The sequence below is a fragment of the Fimicolochytrium jonesii genome (assembly GCF_025526975.1).
Source record: "Fimicolochytrium jonesii strain JEL569 chromosome Unknown EV422scaffold_29, whole genome shotgun sequence".
In the NCBI taxonomy this organism is placed as follows: Eukaryota; Fungi; Chytridiomycota; class Chytridiomycetes; order Spizellomycetales; family Powellomycetaceae; genus Fimicolochytrium; species Fimicolochytrium jonesii.
Genome location: NW_026515696.1, coordinates 54,635 through 73,052, shown reverse-complemented (window position 1 = coordinate 73,052; position 18,418 = coordinate 54,635). Strand labels below are relative to the sequence as shown.

The window sequence follows — 18,418 nt, the reverse complement described above, 5'->3', positions numbered from 1 at the left end:
CGCATCCGTCAACAGGATGCTCACGACGCCGTGGTTTTCTTCACACCCGCGGGCTTAGGGCCCGCCGTCCCTCCCGCTTTGGGCAGTGCCTTATCTTTCGCGGGAAGGGTGGGTTCCGCTTTTGCCTTTGATGCCGGGGCGGTGGCGGTGGATGTCGTCGTGGAGGTTGATGTCGCGGTGGTCTTGCCGAGCGGTTTCGTGTCCGCGGGTTTGGCCTTGGGAGCCGGGGCGGACGGCTTGCCCAGTGGCGCGGTTGATGTCGACGGTTTGGCAACGGCTTTGGATGTCGGCGATGCCGCAGCGGGTTTCGGTTTCACTTCGGCGAGGCCTTTTCCAACCACCGGCTTCGCAGCACCTGTTTTGGCCGCCACAGCAGGTTTAGCGACCCCCTTCTTCCCCGCCGGCGCCGCCTTCGTGCTAGAAGCCGCCGCTGAACTCAAAATCCTCTCCTCCTCCCACCACACCTTCCACCACTCCTGCCCCTTCACACCCGCCGGACACTCCCCATCCCCACCATAAACCCCAATCGCCGCCCTTAAACTCCCCTCAGCATCATCCAACCTCCCCCACACCCCCTTATCAAACCCACCAAGCAACGGCAACACCCCCCGTGCGGTCGCAGCCTGCTGCATGGCATCATGCGCGGCGAGTTGCGCCATCCCGAGCGCGCAGAGGTATCCAGCGTCCGTGGGGGTGTGCAGGAGGAGGGAGTGTGCGATGTGTTCCTGTGGGGTGTAGTGTGGGGTGTCGTTGCGGGGGGAGGTGAAGGCCGAGGAAAGGGGGAGGGTTGTGAGGCTTTTGGGGGTGTGCTCCGCGCTGAACTGTTTGAGTAAGGTCTGTGAGGCGGGGAGGAGGGTGGCGCGGAGCATGGTGTTGAGGAGTTCCGGTTTTCCTGTTGTGGTGGGAGGTAGGACTCGCACCAGCGCCCCCGCACCCACACACCACGACTCCACCAGCGTCCGGGCCCTCACGCTCCTCCTCGGTGTCGCCCGCACCGTATCCGGAAGGAGATACAGGAGATCCAATAGGACATCAGTGGCGGCGGCGGGGTTATGTGTCAAGCGGTGTAGTTTTGCAGTGAGGAGGTGGATGGTTGCGATATGGTGCGTTGCGTACGAGTCGACGAGGGTTGGTGGCGGCGCGGAATGGGAGAAAAGGGAGAGGGTGTGGGATGTGAGGTGCTCGGTTAGGTAGTGCAGAGCTTCGGTGAGGGTTGCGGCGGGGGTGAGGGCTGTTGCGGTGGTTGCCAGTGCCATGCCCTGTGGGGGAGAAGAATAGCAACATCGATGAGCGGAGACGTCACGCTCTCCCAACGAGGGCTTCATCAAGTGCGTACCAGCAAAATCCGAGCCTGCGCATGCAACGGTCTCAACCCGACCGCCGCGCGCAGGTGCTTCACAGCCGTCTCGTTTTCGCCGCGGGTCAGCAATACCCGTCCTAGATGCATGCTACGTTCAACGAATCAGGACAACCTCCCGGCCGAATCGGTCAACCGAAACTCCCCACATTCACCATCGCATACTCACAGCGCCTCCGCCCCACCCCCCACCGCAATGGCATCACGATACTTCTGCATGACCTGCATCACCGCCGCCTCGCCCTTCCCCACTCCACCAGCCGCGGCGCTTTTGTCGGCGCCTTTGGCTCCACCGACGCCGGAGGATTTGACGACTTTGGCGACGAACCATGTGTAGAGGTTTTGCACTTCCGCTGCCTACGGTGGGGGGAATAAAATAAAGATTCAGAAAAGGGAAAGCGTTGTGAGTGTTGGGGATTTCGGAGCGGCCATGGGAAGACGGACGATACACGAAAAGCGCACACCTACCTTATCCCCCTCCCCCACCTCTTTCAACCTCCTATACTCCCCCTCGATCGCCCTCAACTTCCCCGCCTCGCTCCCCCCCCTCCCAACCCCCAAACTCTCCAGCAATCCCTCCACCTCATCCCTCATAAACGATTCCACCGCCTCATTTCCCGCCTCCACCTCCTCCTCCTCATCGTCATCCCCACGGGCAACAGGGAAAACCTCATCAACAAGCACCCCCTCAGCTAAAACTTTGGCGAGGGAAATGTGCAGGTCGGGGTCGAGGGGGCGGAATGCGATCTGGGACGCGTGGAGTTGGGAGAGGTGGGTGAGCGGGACGGGGGAGGGGCGGGGGGAGGAGAGGCCGTGTGTGTCTGTGGCGAGTTGGAGGGCGGCGTGGAGGGATTGTGTGTATGTTTGGAGGAGGGTGGTGGGGGTGGTAGTGGAGGGGAGGGGGAGGTTTGCGAGGTGGGATTCCCATTTGGTGGGTTTGGGCGGGGTCGGTGGTGGGTGTGATGCGGGGGCGGTTAGGGGACACATGTGGGAATGCAAGTCCGTCTCGGTTTTGCGTATACGGGATCCGCATCCGCACGCTTCGGTGCATGGCTCTTTATGTTTCAAACCGCGGGTTTCAGCGTCCGCAACGGTCTCCCCGGGCTTGCATACACCCCCGCACTCCGCACACATCGCAGGCCGCGCACGGCATCCGGCTACATGGGCGGAGAGATCACGAAGCGGGGCGGTGGTGCCGCATGTGAAGGGGCATTCGACGGTGATGGACCCGGTGGTGCGTTCGAGGGCGGTTGCGTGGATCCATTTGTGTGGCGTAGAGCTGGTTGTGGGAGGGCAGAGCGGGCAGTTGGCCATATGGGGTGTTGAGGTTGTCGTTGGCACCGCTAGGGAAGGCCCGGTGCACGGCACCCCACACATCTCGAGACATGTTAGGCAGAATACATGCGGACACACCGTTTCGGCTCCATTCGTGTCTGCGTCGGCGGCGGACGCCAAAGCAGGCACAAGCACCCTTGGCCGAAACGCCATCGTATAGCACAACGAACACGTCGGCGCCGCTTCCTCAATCCCCCCTGTCGACACCCGTGGGCGAACAGGAATCTTCTCTGCACAAATAAAAATATCAGCATCCAGCCCCGTCACATCCACCCCATCAAACAACTCACACACCCTACCCTTCCTAAAAACAACCCCATACCCAACTCTCTCCGTTCCATCCCGACTCACAACCTCCACGCACACCTCCGTATCCCCCATCAACAACTCCACGGGTGCCGTCGTCGCGATCTCGCCTGGGTTGTCGTATACACGCAGGCTGACATGGGCGCGAGGGTCGGAGGGGGTGGGGGTGAGGGTGACGGTGGGCGTGGGGACGTCTGCTCGGTGGATATGAGTAGATGATTCAGGGGACCGGAAAGTGTTCTCGCAACAAACGTACCTATCTGAACCACATACCCCGTCTCGGCCCGATGAAACCCCGGCCTAAGCTCCCCGGCGCTGACTTCCAGAGACCTCAACGTCGCGTCGGATGCTAAACATCACCCATCCCCCACAGAGTCAGTTTGAACCCCCCCATTTCCGCTGTGTATGTCACTCAAATTGTCAATCAACTCACAAGAGGGCCGGAACACGTTGAGCACATAGCTGCCTTTTGTGGACCCGTCTGCGGCGTCGACGGCGATTGTGAGTTCCTGCTGGCCTTCTTTTAATCCCACCACTGCAAAATAAGAATGTTTAGAGCGGATGCGGGATGGGAGTGCAGAGAATAGTGGACGGACCTCCCTCCCCGTCGGATTTAAGCACCTGGACGAAGGCGTCCGCTTCGGTGGTGGATGCTTTGATTTGTAGCGCTGTTTGTATGCAGTGGTGTTAGAAAGCGGAGGAAGGGAATGTGGAATACGACAGCCCGTCGGTTCACATCCCGCATCCCTCTTCAAGTTCGCCCCTCCCCACCTCTTCCCAGACGTGGCCGAAACCCACCTTCAACATCACTCCCAACCCCCACCGCATAACTCCTCACACCCTTCTCGAACCTCGGCTCCAGCACCACCACCTCATTATCACTTTTCTTCCCATCGCTGGCGGTGCGACGGGCGAGGATGGTGAGTGATTTGAGGGTTGTGTCGTCCATTTTTGGAGGGGTTCCTGTTTATTTGTTGGTTTGGTGGGCCTATGGTTGGTGAGGACCCACGGTCCTAAGGAGCATGCAAGCAAGGGCGACGCGTTATTTCGACGCGTCCCTGCGAAACAACAACACCCATCTCCGTTGCTTCTCCTGCCACTCTCCGTCCTCCCTCCGTGCGTTCTCCATGCAATGCCCGTCCTCCCTCCTGCCATCGGTCTCCCTCTCGTCGCAGCCTCCTTTATCCTCCACCTTGACCGTCGGTGGGTTCTCCCCTACGTTCCCCTTGATTTGACTCTCGGTTCGCGAATCCCGAATCTCAAGCCCCACCAGCGCGGTACAGACATACATATATAATCTTTTGCGCCGAATACACGCGCGGGTGTATGTATGCGCAGGGTACCTCCACATCCACGTATCCTCCCTCTGCGGGTGCATGTTCATACTAGTAGCTCTTCCTCTCCGGTGCAGATTCGAGAGGAAAAAGTGTCGAAATGCAGTCGCGCAAACATTACCTAACACGCGTGCGGAACGCGGGGGGCATCGCATTCCGAACCCTTGCACATGGGTTGCAAGCAAGCGGTGGTGATATATCCGGTGCAATCTGGGCTCCTGTCACCATCCCAATCGAGCGGTCCCGTCTCGCCACACCTGCGCGGGCGAAACAAAATGTTGGCCAGTATTTGTTCTAGTGTCTGGTGTCTGTCCACGAGGTGGGGGAGGACATTCGAAGGTTGAGTACGCACGTAGAAGCAAACGCACATGAAATAGAGGACGACCCGGAACCCCGTCGGCCGACGTCCACCAGTAGCATACACTGGTGTACAAGTCCGCGGTCCCGTTCCAGAGGCGGTGTGTGTGAGGAATGCGCAACAGCAACTCATCCCACCCGCGTACCGCACACCAAATGCTGACCCCCTCCCACAACAGTTTAACTACCTAGCGCTAGCCTTGAGCCACCTTGGGGGACTTACTATGCCACCGCCGCAGCAAAACTATCCCTCAACCGCCAATCCAATGTCGGTACCTCCAACTCAGTATCAGCTGCTTCAGCAGCCAGCACTACAGCAGGCACCTTTCTACCCAACTACGTTGGCCGGTCACCCACAATATGCGAATCCCCAACTCCACGCTTATACATCGATGCCATATACAACGCAAACACCATACGCACAGCAGCAATTCTTGCATCCAGCCGTCTCTGTCCCAGCATTCAATCCCTCCAACTTCCCTATCCCAATTCGACGAGGATACTCACGCGGCAATTCCAATTACTACACAACCGGCGGTAACAGTCCAGGCAATTTCGGCACGTTTGGCAGTAACCCCACCCCTAGCCGTCGCGGCGCACCGTCGCTACCGGCCCGCCAGCTCGCGTCTTTCAACCCTCCCCGCGAAGGGATATACGAAGCGACCTACTCGAATACCCGAGTCTATGAACTCGAGGCCCCGAATGGCGTATGAGTAATGCGGCGGTTTCAGATTCGTGGATTAACGCTACGCATATATTGAAAGCGGCGGGAATGGAAAAGAGCCGGAGGACGAAGGTTTTCGAACGGGAGGTGCATCAGGGGTGAACATGAGAAGATTCAGGGCGCTCTAATCATCATCTGCGTCATTTCATGCGCTGCGCCTGATCGGACTGCGGGTGTCTGCGCCGAAGAAGATGGCGCATTGAACGAGGACGTGCCCGCCGAGCCGACCTGCGTAACGTGTGGTGCAGCTGTCGGCATCGAAGCAAGCGCATATCGGGTGTTGCCCCGCCACCAGCCGATACTTCGGAACTTCGCTTAAAACCTACAGGACTTGATCTCGCTCCGCGTGTCGTGCAAAGCGACGAAGTGTGGGAGAAGGGGTTGGCAGCGCTGTTGCCATGTGATCCAGCGGGGCCTGTCGTTGTACCGACTGTTATCATCGCTAAAGCTCCTGGTAAGGAATATTTCTCTCATCGAAAAACCTCTTCTCGTATCAAGACTGACAAGCGCAAAGCTTCGTCTCATCCGAAAGCCGTATATCGAAAATCAAGCGCCACTTCGTCCGCAACGAAGCGCCGTATGGGGGATTGTTTGTTTCCCTCCTGTTTCTACATGTTTGGGTTTACGATACTTGTAAGGGAGATCTGTGTCCCACTCAAACGCATAGGCAATTTTTTCTCGTATAGCCCGGATTGCTGCCGAATGTGAGTCCTCAATTTCCACACCGAACCCCAGCAAGTGGAACGAAACTCGGGCGAAAAAGGGTTGCGACAACAGCTCCGAGAACGTGGGCTTCTTACTGGACAGATACGCATGCAAGCCGGCAACGTCAATGCGATCCATTCCCTCCATCTGCGGGCACAATTGAACAGCCGCTTCGTGGACTATACGGACTGGTCCTTCCAAATCTGACGCCCCGTCCCAATCCCCCGTCAGTTCGACGAGCTCACCCGATGCGTGCGGAGACTCCGTTTTGGGGTGAGATGCCGTTTCGGTTTCGGCCATGGCGATGATAATGCCGCTGGCGAAAACACAAGTCTGGGTCTGTGTAATAGCCTGGGGAGGAGAGCAAACGTGAGTTCAAGGTCTCCGTCTTTGAAGACGACGGTCTCTGGGAGTATGTATCTGGTAGGCCAGCGACCGCTGGACGAGTGCAGTGTCGTGAACAGAATGCGCTTAGCCTGTTTGTGCTCCAAGATCTGTGCCCTCGAGAAGAAAAAGAGAGAAGCGAGTCCAAATAGGCGCGCATTGCGTCTATTCGAGAGCAGATTCGAGAGAGACTTCCGCTTCTTCCCACCGGTGCCCATCTGATTGCCCGTCCCCACTCCCATCGGCTGTCCAGTCAGTCCCTATACACTCATACAATAGGTCATTCTCCCAGGACGACTCCCCTCGCATACCCACCTAACCCTTTTCCGCAATGTCCGCCGCCACATCATGCGCTCGCCGCCTCCTGCCGCTGACCCCATTGATCCGCGCCGCGACCTCCCGTCCCACCACAGTCGCCGCCGTACGGATTCCCGCCGCTGCAGTGCGTGCTTTCTCTGGTGCACCTGTCGTTAGGTCTGATAAGCTATTTTTGGTATGTTTTTGTTGGATCTGGATGGAAAGGGTGACTTTGACCGCTAGGTGGGAGGAGTGGATGGATTGCAGTTGGTTGGTGGGACGTTTATGGAAGCAGAAGGAGAAAGGAGCGCTTATAGAAGGAGAGCTTAACGTCGAGGACCGACTATTAGCAACGAGGAAGGCTTCATATGGGCAGTGTCTCGTCAGTTCAGCGATGGAGGCGGATGCTTCGACGAACTCAAATCGTATCTCACCTCTTTTCGCCCAATAACTCCTCCACACAATCCTGTGGCTGATCCATTTCCCTTCTTCAACTCTTTCATCTGCAGCACCGCGACACACCGGAGAACAACGACACGATCGCATTCGAGTTCACGCCTGAGAACCTCAACCGCGCAAAGGAGATTATGAAAAAGTACCCGCCGCAATACAAGAAGGCGGCTACTATCCCCCTGCTTGATCTGGCGCAGAGACAGGTATGGAGCTTGGGATTTGGGTGTACTGGGAATGTGTCGGTCGATTTTTGTGGATGGGGTGGGAGCACCCTATTGATGTTACGGCGCCGATGGAAGAACGTGAGGAGGACAGATCTGGTGAGCAAGAACGCAGATGCTCAAAAGGCCTGGTATTTCTTCCCTCCAATTCCAGAACGGCTGGACATCCATCGCAACAATGAACTACGTCGCCAAACTCCTCGAAGTCCCCCCGATGCGCGTCTACGAAGTTGCCACGTTCTACACCATGTTCAACCGCGAACCCACCGGCAAGTACTTCCTCCAGCTCTGCACCACCACCCCGTGCCAGCTCTGCGGCTCCGACAAGATCCTCGACACAATCGAGAAACATCTGGGCATCAAGGCGGGGCAGACTACCCCCGATAAGCTGTTCACGCTTGTTGAGGTTGAGTGCGCGGGCGCGTGTGTGAACGCGCCGGTTTTGGCTGTTAATGATGATTACTACGTACGTCGTTTCTGTTTTCATTCGTACCGAGATACCGCACCGAAAGGCTCATATACCTTCCCCTTATGATTTCAGGAGGACCTCACATCCGAAGCAACTATCAAGATCCTCGACGACCTCAAGCGCGGCACCTACCCCAAGCCAGGACCCGTCTCGGGCCGCCAGAACTGTGAGCCCCATGGCGGACTCACTTCCCTTACCTCCGAGCCCACTGGACCTGGATTCAGGATCAGGGCGGATCTGTAGAGGGAGGATGTTATGAAGTTGGGGTGGGGAGGGGTGTAGAGGGTGTATGTTAGTCCGGATGTGTATGGAGGGGAGGGAGGGAAGAGGGACAGAAGGCGATAGATGTTGCGAGTTGGGTATAGAGATGACTAGGGGACCCTCTTGCCCCCGCGGGCGGCCGCCACAGGGCTCCACGACGAGTGTGGCGGACGAGGGCCATGTACCAACACAATTCGATGAGTTGCAAAAGGCAAACACATGGATCAATGGAAGTGCGGTGTCAAACAGAAGTCGAGCCGAATGCACTTCTCCTAAAGCTCCTAAATGGACTTTTGCATATACCGTTGCGATCGGTCATGTAATCATTTCCAGTTATCTTCACAATCCCCCGTATGCCGGATGGGTGGTCGCAGACCGTTTTCCTATCTGACTGGTCTTTCTCCTCCGCACTTCCCGCGTCGGGTTAGGGTTAGGGGTCGCCGCACTCCCATCCGCCCGATCCACGTCGACAACGACCTACAGTATCGCGCACTATCCGTTGCTCTTCACTTCATACCGAGTGCAAGAAATGACATTAGCTGGGGAGCGCGGAATCTGTAGAGTGAGGAAGATGATGGACCTGCAGAGCAACTCCGCGTCGAGAAAGAGCGACTAGCAGAAATATGCCGAGTAACGACAGAAGAGAGATAAGGGGAGAAGTGCTGCCTCGAGCAGGTGCGAGTAGCAGCTTTGAGAAAGTTGTCTGGAGCTGGACTCGGGGCTTCGGGCAGTGGCTTTGTAATCCGAGGTCTATTTCTGACTCGGCAAGGCCCATCTCCCCGTCCATGCCACGACCCCTGGAAGCTGCTGTCCCCACGACCTCAAACCAACCACCTTCCAAGGAGTCTCCAAGTCACCACCTCTTTCCCGAACCGTAAAGATCCACCACATTCATCGCACATCTCAGAGGCCAGAACAAGCGGTGGTGGTAAGGTTTTATTATTTTACACGTGGCACGGCGGAACAAAGACTTGTCAAAACGGCGCCAGCTTAGAAGCCTACGAAAAAACAAATCGAAAAAATTCACAGAGAAAAACGATCAATCAGTGAACAGTGTTGACATATACAAACAAAAAGTAATTTTTCCACTTACGAAGCTTGGTGAAGAACCACCTGTTCTTTCCGCTGTTGTAGCGCTCCTCGAAAAGCTTCTTGATCGCCTTGCGGGACTCGACGCGCTGCGTGGGCTCCTTGAAGCTCTCGGCCGAAACAACTTGCTTGAGGTCAATGTCGAGGTTGTACCTAAATTCATTGAGGGAGAGTGTGGGTTAAAATCGACTCTTCTCACTCTCTTGTGCATGCGTGATCCCCTTCTTCGCGACGAGGATGTTGGATGGTTGAATGATCGGGCTGCATGGGTGAGGGGAGTATTGCGCCTTTGGCACAATGTGGTGCTCGCTGCGCTCGCAAAAGATCTGAAGCTCGCTGAGGCTCGCTAAGTGCCGTAGTTAGGTGCTCTGCTCGTGCTCACTTCGCTCGCGAAAGGCGTTCGCTCTGGCCCGGTCTCCCCGACCGAACCAACCTCGCTAACGCTGGTGATCCAACGTCCCCCCCTTCCTTCGACTGCTCCTTCCCATTTCCTCCTCCTTCTCTTTCGAAATTCCTACCTAGTAGGCATCAGGTGGTTGTAGTTAACCGCCTTGATGAAAGCCTTGACACGGGACCTCTTGGCGACACGCTTCTGGCCCATCCCCTTCGTGATCTTCAATGGGTAGCGCTCGACACCGGCAACGATGGCGTGGGGGTAAGGCCTCTCCTTTGTGCCCTCGTCAAAGTTCTTGACGATCACGGCCTTCTTGCCGGCTTGGCGACCCTGGAGGATCAGCACGACCTAATTGGGAGGAGGGAGGGACATGCAGAGGGTCAGCATGGGAATTGGGATGGAATTGTCAAAGGTCCTTCCTCCGTTCTGTCTCCGAAACACCTTCCACACCGGCTGCTGCTGCTGTCCGGACCGCCTGCCCGTCGTTGAGTGGAGATGTGTGGGAACCCTGGTGCATTTTCCCACGACCTATTCTTCGTCGCCATTTCCAATTCCTCCGTCCCTTTCCCGCACCACAAAGCGCACCGGCCCGCACGCACGCTTCTCCACCACCCATTCGTCCCTCCCTCAATCGCTTGCGCAAGTTGTCCTGAATTCTTCGAATTTGTCGTTTGTCGAAAATGCCTGTCCCCCAAACCGTCCACCCCTATCCATCCATCCATCCATCCATCCATCCATCCGGCCCTCTCTGTGTTGGAAATGGCGATAGGTTCTCTCTGTTGGGAAGCGAGGTGGTACCTTTCCGTTCTTGAGGAACTTGACCATCTTGTCGAGTGATGATGAATGTGTCGGGCCGAAGAATAGCTCGTGCCGTTGACAACGTTGTGGGGAGTTCAAACGGCGATTCGACGGACAGGATCTGGCGTATACTTGAAGGGGGGAGGGATTAATTATTGGGGACGACGCGATTGAGGAGCGGTGATTGGCTGTGTTATGTGCCGGGAGCGTAAGGTACGGGTGCTATGTGGGGGTCAGATAAGTGGGACAGGATAACCCTATGATAAGGGGGGAACCCTAATGACCCCATCACTGTACGTCAGCAAGAACAAGAGACACGCATATTACTGGTAAGTGAGGCCCCCGTTTCCGTCCTGTGGGAACGCGGCTTTGCCATCTATTCTATTCGGGCCTCTTTCTCAAACGCCGCCCCCCTCCATTTTCCCCACGCCCTTCAACAAACACGCGACTGCAGCAGTTCCCCAGTGCCGACTGCCCAATACAACTCTTGCCCATCAACCAACCAACTGCACTTACTTGTAGGTGAGTAGCCGGGTGGCGTATGCTTGAGGCCTTGACTGTTACCGACCCAGCGAGTTTCGGGCCACATTGTTGATGGATGGCCGTGAGAAAATTCCGCAATCGTGGTTCTGAGATGGAGAACATTTTGTATCGTGTTGGCACAGATAAGCAGGCTTTGGAAGGCATGGTACTGGGAATGAGGGAGTGGCACTTCAAACAGGGCGCCGATGGGATTCCACGCCTTTTGCGCGGCGCCTTGGGAAGGACTTTTTGTCAAGACATTCTAACAAATATCACAAACAGCACAACGAAATCACGGAATTTAGAACCACGCGCAGCCTCATCTAGGCGACACCATCGCCCTCTAATTTCGTAGCGGCGATACCTTCATTTTCTGTGTGTGCCGAAAGTGCATACAGCCCAAGCCGACTCGACACCCTCTTTTCGCAACTGACCTCATCGAAAGTATGTATCCGACGTGTGTTTGTAGTCAGTCATCTGGGAGGAGAAATAACACGAGTTGGATACGCTCCCACCCAGAAAGTTGGTTACTCCGTCCCGATACTAATCCATCCTTCTATTCAAATCTTTCAGCTGCCTTCCCAAACCACCTCCGCGTCCCCGTTCGACCACACCGCCGCAATGGGCGAGCGATTCAACTCGGACCAGTTCACGGTCCCGGCCGAGTTTCCGGAAATCCTCAAGGATCTCAATAAGGAGATCTTGAGGGCCCAGCCCCAGGACATTTATCAGTTTTGCTCGAATTATTTTCAGAAGAAGTTGGAGGAGCAGAGGACTAGGTTGCTTTGTAAGTTGGGGAATCACGAGCGATAGCGAAGTGCGATCGCGAACTAGCGAGTCCAGTGTAATACCGAGCGTCAGCGATGACGAACGCGTTGAAGGGCGAGCGAAGCGAGCCCATAGTAATACTGCGCTACTGTGCGAATCCGAGCGTCAGCGACGGCGAGCGTAGCGATGTCACATTGCGCCAAAGGCGAAATGTTCTCCTCATCGCGGTATTTAGCATGCGCCGGCAAGCTCCGCTCATCCATACTTTGTAACTTCGCTTTGTAATTTCTCGCCTGACATCAAGACTCACGCGCGAACTCAATTCTTCCTCCAATTCTTATAGCAGACGGATACGGGTCGGGAGGTAAAAGTGGCACACCATTCGCCGAGAGTGGTAACGGCGGCAATGTCGCAGCCGACCCTTTCAGCGCGCCCACCGAAAACGCAGGAGGCCAAGACGAAGAAGACCACGAGGAGACCGGCCACGACACAGATGACCACGACGACGAAGAAGATGACGACGTCGATGACATTGCGCCCCCACCCCCTCCGACCAACTACAACCGCGGGCGTCGCACCTCAGTCAGCGCCGAATCAATGGCCCCAACCCTCGACAAAGATTTCGTAAAAGTCGTGATCCCCAAGTCCGACGACCAGAAACAACGCATCGAAGCCGCCATCCGCGGCAACTTCCTCTTCAAATCCCTCGACGACGACCAATACCACGACGTCGTCAACGCCATGGCCGAGAAACGCGTCTCCGCGGGCGATGAGGTCATCAAACAGGGCGGCATCGGCGACTTTTTCTACGTCGTCGAGACGGGCGCCCTCGACGTTTTCGTCTCCCGTAACGGCCAGCCCGCGGTCAAAGTCTTCGATTACGGCGCTAACGGCTCCTTTGGAGAACTGGCACTGATGTACAACGCACCCAGAGCCGCTACGGTCGTCGCAACCCAGGAATGCGTCCTGTGGGCCCTCGACCGCGTCACCTTCCGCCGTATCCTGATGGAGAACACCTCCCGCAAGCGACGCATGTACGAGGCATTCCTCGAGGAAGTGCCCCTCCTTGTGTCCCTTGAACCCTACGAACGACACAAGATCGCCGACGCACTCGAGAGCGTCTCCTTCAACGACGGCGATGTGGTGATTAAACAGGGGGATGTTGGCGACGCGTTCTTTATTATTGAGAGCGGAGACGCGAGGGTTATTACTACTGATGAGAATGGGATCGAGCATGAGATGCCTGGGTTGCAGAAGGGCGATTATTTCGGAGGTTTGTAAATCAATCCCATCATATCACTTCCTATCCCTTCATATCACTCCCATATCCCTTCATATCACATTCCCTTCCCCACTAAATCTTTCTTATGATCTTCAGAATTGGCCCTCCTCTCCGACAAACCAAGACGCGCAACAGTGATCGCTCGCGGCCGCCTGAAATGCGCCACCCTGGGCAAGAAGCCGTTCGTCCGCTTGCTGGGCCCCGTGGTGGATATCATCAAGAGGAACGCGAGCAATTATTTGACGTATTCTGAGAGGATTAGTTTGGATTGATGGGGGAGGTGGATGGGGGGAATGGAGGGGATGGATTATGGGTGAGGAACGGGTAGGAGAATATGCGGTGGCGGTGAGGGAAGGGTAAACACTTTCCCCCTGCTGCTCTCTACCTCCTCTCCGATCGACATAAAAGAAAATACACTTTATTTTGTTTGCTTTCATATGCGCTTCCTCATGTGTCTTCGCCATGTGGAGGGTTCGTTCAGAGCGGTGGTTGGGGGGGGGGGGTGACTCACGCATGTACCTGTGAGTTCTTCCACCTTCACGCTCCCCGTGCACAACGTCAACGTGCTGTCCTGTTGCCCAGCCTCGACACTCGGTTACAGAAAAAGGCACCCCTCCCACTCCTGCCTCCCTACGTACTGTAGAGGCCCTACGCTATATACATAGTTCTAACCCCCCGCCACGCAGTTGAACCCCCCGTCAACGCGTACGTCAAGATTACTCCGCGATTGGCTAGCTGTTCCTAGCCAGCGCTCGTTCCAAACTTTGTACCTTCTAGTTCCCCCCCGCCATCAAGTCATGACGGGAAGTGGAACGGGAAGAGGAAGAGGGAAGAAACGCCCAGCAACGCCATCTCAAAGTCCCAGTGCCAAGAAGAAGAAGGGGGAGAGAGGTACCGACGCGCTGCAGCCTACGATACATGCGTTCTTTGGGGGCGGGACGAAGAGCGGTGGTGCGGGGAGTCAGGTGGGTTTGCGATGAATGCGGTGGGGTGCGGCAAGGGCGATGGGAAACGAGGGATAGGAGGGCGATCAGAGCGAACGGGTTTGCGAGCGCACGGACGGGGGAGGGGGATGGGTGTTGGGTGAACGAGGAGCGGAGCTGACTGTGAGAGGGAGCGGACTGGTCGGGTTTTGGTGCACCGTCGCCCAAACGATGTAGGGGGGAGAGCCCCCTGGGGAAGAAAGAAAGCAGGCCGGTCGACCATCCAATGCTTTCGCCTTCGCTTCGCCCAACGATCCGTCATCCATCGCTTCGCGAGAAACGTATAATTCAATCATCAGCCCGACCTGACCTTTTTTCATTTTGCTTCGCAGGGACAGGACGACCGGGAACAAGTACCGGAAGCAGTGCTGAAAGGCGACCAGTTTGCAGAATGGGAGGAATGGCCGCCGGAAACCTGGCATCAAAAGCTTCATCCGACACCTACTTCCGACAGCAGACCCATTTCGGAAAGCTCTGTGCCACCACGTTCCGATGACGATGAAGATAGGCATGCGGGCGGCACATCCGATATATTAGCGACATTCGATACGGATTCAGCACCGGCCCAGGATTCGATACCACCACCACACAACCCCCCTCCACCATCCTCCGCCGCACTCCCACCATTACCACCCCCAATCCTCACGCTAAGCAGCACATCCGATCCCCCACCCTCCTCCCCCACCCCAGACATCCGGTGCGACATCCCACCACCGCAATTCGACGCCACAGCACTCCCAGCATACTGGACACCCGGCTCGCCGACGCCGTACCGCTGGCTCGCGGACCAGTTTGCCCTTGTGGAGAAGGTCACGGGCAGGCAGTACGTTTGATCTCCTATTGTTGTTGAATGATTATACCCCTTACCCAACCCCCTGCGTATTTCATTGCCGCGCATCGCATTTCTGTAAACATACATCTCAATAAGAATCCATCTCTGACCAATTTCTTTGCGTCTCTTCTTTTCTCCTCTCTCTTCGCATATCATGCAACTCCACCTTACTCCCCTCGACAAAATGGATACACCTCCCCCACAACCAACCTCAGAATAATCACATCAGTCCTAACCAACATGCTCCGCACAATCATCTACACCTCCCCCACCGACCTCCTCCCGGCCCTCTACCTCTGCTCCAACTCCATCGCGCCCCCTTACAAAGGTCATGCGGCATCAGATCACCCTCCTACCCCATACCAACCCCCTGATATCTATCTATCTTTACAGGCATCGAACTCGGTATCGGCCCGCAAATCCTCCTAAAGTCAATCACAGCGATCTCAGACCTCCCCACGAAATCGATCAGGCAGGCGTGGGAACAGAAGGGCGACTGGGGCGATGTGGTTGTGGGCGCGAGGAGGGGGGTGGGGACTCTAGCAATGGGGAAGTCTCTCCGGGGGAGGCTTACCGTGCAGGAGGTGAGAGACGCGCGAAAAGAATAGGGTGATGGGGTGGATTCTTATGGTTTTTTCTCCCGAAGGTGTATAAAACCCTCCACCGCATCGCGGCCCTCCGCGGCGCTGGGACCGTGAATGCAAAGACGGAGCTGGTGAAGAAGGTCATGGTTGCTTGTCAGGTACGGGGTGCTCACCATGCATGGGATCTCCCCACGTAAAATATTCATGTTTTTTTTGGAAGGGCGAGGAATTGAGGTACCTCACCCGCACGCTCGTCGCGCATCTGAGGATCGGCGCCGTGCGGACCACTGTGCTTATTGCGTTGAGGTGTGCGGTGCGATATGTATCACCCCTGTTTTCACGGTTTTTCCTTCATGTTTGACCCCCGTGGAACGACCTTTTTTTGTGTTTAGTCATGCCATCCTGCTGGAAAAGAGCCTGACCCCCGCCGAGGTGCGCGGGATGAAGGCCGACGCGTTGAAGGCGAGGATGAAGGGCGCTGAGGCGGTTTTGAAGGTGCTGCTTGTGTGTTTTTTTTTCGCGGAGGGGCGGGAGACAGAGACCATTCCCGAAGGCAGGGCATTGATGTACATCACCCCCTCGCTGGTTGTAGGAATGCTACGCCCAGGTCCCCAACTACGATATCATCGTCCCGCTGTTGATGGATCCGGCGGTCGGGTTGGAGAGGATCGGGGTTGAGTGTAAGGTATGCCGGGGTGTGGTGATACCACGGAAGGGGAGATGATGATGATTTCAACGATATAAACTCACACACAACCCCCGGCACAGTGCATCCCCGGCGTGCCTATCCGGCCTATGCTCGGGAAGATCACGCGGGATCTAGCGGTACGTAAGGAAGAGCATCCGCCCCATAACGAAAACCCCACAGCTCATTCTGCAATATATGTCATTTTCTTTGGGTGCTGCAGGAAGTCTTTGAAACAATGCACGGCCTCAACTTCTGCGCGGACTGGAAATACGACGGTACCGCGGCATCTCTCCCTTTCTCGGCATCCCCTCTCCCGCATTTTGTCTCACCAACCAAAAACAAAAAACATCACATTCACAGGCCAACGCGCCCAAATCCACCGCACCTCCACGGGCCAAGTGCACCTCTTCTCCCGGCACCTCGAAACCATGACCGACAAATACCCCGACATCGTCGCGCTCGTCCCGTCCGTCTGCCGCGAATCGACCACGTCGTTTATATTGGATGCCGAGGTGGTGGCTGTCGAGGAGGGGCAGGGGGAGGGGGAGGGAAAGAAATATACCGTAGCCTCCTTCCAGACGCTTTCGAACCGCGCACGCAAGAACGTCCATGTGAGGGATGTGAAGGTGCATGTATGTGTGATGGCGTTTGATTTGATGTACTTGAATGGGAGGGTGAGTTTTCCACGTCCCTGGGAGTTTGTTCGCGGGGGGGATTTTGCCTGTTTGCCCTGAAGTATGCGCGATGATATTTCAGAGTCTGATTGAAGAGAGTTTTCGAACGAGACGGGATGCGATGCGCGCGGCGTTTGCGGAGCTGGAGGGGGGGTTTGGGTTTGTTCCGCAGGTATGATTTGCGGATGGATGGCAACCTCGGGTTCCTAACTGACCGGGGTGCGTGTCCGTTTTGCAGCTGGAATCAAAGGATCCGGACGAGGTAGGTTGGCCCCAACGCCCATCCCACCTCGGCGCTGCGAATGGGAAGATGCTTGATTGAATGTGTTTGAGTAGGTTCAGGCTTTCCTACATCTGGCCCTTCAATCCGGATGCGAAGGTACCCCTTGCCATTACCGCCTCCCAATATCCCCCCACCAACTAACCTCCTCCCCCACCAACTAACCCCCCCCTCCACCATCTGACCTCCCCCCCTCCTTCCCCTCAACAGGCCTCATGGTTAAAATCCTCGACTCCCCACCCCCCAGCCTCACCGCCACCCTCCCACGGCACCTCTCAACCTACGCGCCGGACAAGCGGTCCCAATCCTGGCTCAAAGTTAAACGCGACTACCTGACCTCCCTCGCCGACTCGTTCGACCTCGTCCCCATTGGCGCGTGGCACGGGAGTGGCCGGAAAGCCGGGTGGTGGAGCCCGTTCTTGATGGCGTGCGTCGGCGCGGATGGACGCGTGGAGAGTTTTTGTAAATGTATGAGTGGTAGGTGTTTGGCCGGGTGGGGGGGTATGACCGGGGCCCTGCCGTAACGAGCTTTTGAAGGATTTACGGACGCGTTTTATAAGGAGAACAAGGTAGATTCGCACGTCGCGTCCTACCTACCTCATTCTCTGGTCACTCAAACTCATTCTGCTACTCTTGTCCAGGAACGATACTCGCACGAAAACCACACCCTCCTCCCCGCGCCCAAACCCTACTACGTCGTCCACGAGAGCATGCGCCCCGACGTCTGGTTTGAGCCGCTTGAGGTACGCGATGGCGACTCGTGTCATCCGCGGATGTATTCTGATATTTTGGGGGTTTTTTTTTGTCGAGGTGTGGGAACTCCGCGGCGCCGACCTGACCGTCTCGCCCGTGCACCAGGCTGCGATGGGACGCGTGGAGGCTGATAAAGGGATCAGGTGAGAAAACAAAAGAACACATCAAGCACAGCTAGCCCTGTCTCTCACACCGGCATGGTTTTCTGGGGCAGTTTGAGATTCCCCCGCTTCATCCGGAAACGCGAGGACAAGAATGTGGAGGATGCGACGGGGCCTGATGAGGTAAGATGACTGCTGACACAGTGCTGGTGATTTTGCACACACTTATTGGGTTGAATTGGTAGATCGTTGAGATATTTCATAGGCAGCGTGTAAGGGGTCCGCCTGCTGCGGGGGATCTGGGTGGCGGGGAGGGGGACGGGGACGGGGAGGAGGGGATTGAGGATGGGGACGGGGACGGGGAGGAGGAGGGGGACGGGGATGTGGAGAGGGAGGATGGATGAGAGGCTTTGTGTGGAAGCAACCGGACGGAGGCTACGGCGGAAAGCTGGGATGCCGGGTCCGGA

At 56.5% G+C, this 18,418-nt stretch overlaps 5 protein-coding genes across 5 annotated transcripts; 3 read left to right on the top strand and 2 right to left on the bottom strand.

The window, feature by feature from the left end:
• Window positions 1-20: 20 nt before the first annotated feature.
• Window positions 21-4,061, bottom strand: EV422DRAFT_622716 (uncharacterized protein; the record flags this gene model as incomplete). Its single annotated transcript, XM_053074185.1, has 9 exons — window positions 3,797-4,061; window positions 3,595-3,666; window positions 3,432-3,533; window positions 3,255-3,347; window positions 2,992-3,192; window positions 1,826-2,922; window positions 1,527-1,714; window positions 1,337-1,448; window positions 21-1,259 (listed from the first exon to the last, which is right to left on the bottom strand). The coding sequence occupies exons 1-9, from the start codon at window positions 3,945-3,947 to the stop codon at window positions 21-23; spliced, it is 3,255 nt and encodes a 1,084-aa protein (XP_052922201.1). The 5' UTR covers window positions 3,948-4,061.
• A 2,886-nt stretch (window positions 4,062-6,947) lies between these two features.
• On the top strand, window positions 6,948-8,185 carry EV422DRAFT_488778 (thioredoxin-like [2Fe-2S] ferredoxin-domain-containing protein; the record flags this gene model as incomplete). The annotated part of the gene is made up of 4 exons (XM_053067431.1): window positions 6,948-6,995; window positions 7,309-7,455; window positions 7,628-7,939; window positions 8,015-8,185. Coding segments are annotated over 4 exons (678 nt in total), but the record flags the coding sequence as incomplete, so codon positions are not given.
• Window positions 8,186-8,707: 522 nt separating this feature from the next.
• EV422DRAFT_542018 (ribosomal L27e protein family-domain-containing protein) lies at window positions 8,708-10,614 on the bottom strand. Its single transcript, XM_053071243.1, has 4 exons — window positions 10,485-10,614; window positions 9,811-10,034; window positions 9,297-9,445; window positions 8,708-9,201 (listed from the first exon to the last, which is right to left on the bottom strand). Exons 1-4 carry the CDS (start codon window positions 10,509-10,511, stop codon window positions 9,194-9,196), a joined length of 408 nt encoding a protein of 135 aa, XP_052922199.1. The 5' UTR covers window positions 10,512-10,614; the 3' UTR covers window positions 8,708-9,193.
• Window positions 10,615-11,627: 1,013 nt separating this feature from the next.
• EV422DRAFT_551488 (cyclic nucleotide-binding-like protein) lies at window positions 11,628-13,328 on the top strand (the record flags this gene model as incomplete). The annotated part of the gene is made up of 4 exons (XM_053071839.1): window positions 11,628-11,785; window positions 11,820-11,878; window positions 12,223-13,047; window positions 13,153-13,328. 4 exons carry the CDS (start codon window positions 11,628-11,630, stop codon window positions 13,326-13,328), a joined length of 1,218 nt encoding a protein of 405 aa, XP_052922198.1.
• Window positions 13,329-13,609: 281 nt separating this feature from the next.
• EV422DRAFT_622711 (uncharacterized protein) lies at window positions 13,610-18,355 on the top strand (the record flags this gene model as incomplete). The annotated part of the gene is made up of 21 exons (XM_053074184.1): window positions 13,610-13,761; window positions 13,834-14,021; window positions 14,372-14,862; window positions 15,087-15,199; window positions 15,265-15,455; window positions 15,518-15,613; window positions 15,676-15,761; window positions 15,848-15,950; window positions 16,048-16,140; window positions 16,224-16,280; window positions 16,364-16,418; window positions 16,504-16,817; window positions 16,900-16,989; window positions 17,056-17,079; window positions 17,154-17,196; window positions 17,308-17,574; window positions 17,635-17,666; window positions 17,739-17,840; window positions 17,908-17,993; window positions 18,065-18,134; window positions 18,197-18,355. The coding sequence occupies exons 2-21, from the start codon at window positions 13,854-13,856 to the stop codon at window positions 18,353-18,355; spliced, it is 2,640 nt and encodes an 879-aa protein (XP_052922197.1). The 5' UTR covers window positions 13,610-13,761; window positions 13,834-13,853.
• Window positions 18,356-18,418: the final 63 nt, after the last annotated feature.

Bases quoted from the DNA above. Each gene is read 5' to 3' on its own strand.
- EV422DRAFT_542018 (XM_053071243.1), bottom strand. From the start codon at position 10,511: ATGGTCAAGTTCCTCAAGAACGGAAAG. The intron at 10,035-10,484 runs GTACCACCTCGC...CCTCCCAATTAG, and splicing joins AGTTCCTCAAGAACGGAAAG to GTCGTGCTGATCCTCCAGGG. The intron at 9,446-9,810 runs GTAGGAATTTCG...CAATGAATTTAG, and splicing joins AACCACCTGATGCCTACTAG to GTACAACCTCGACATTGACC.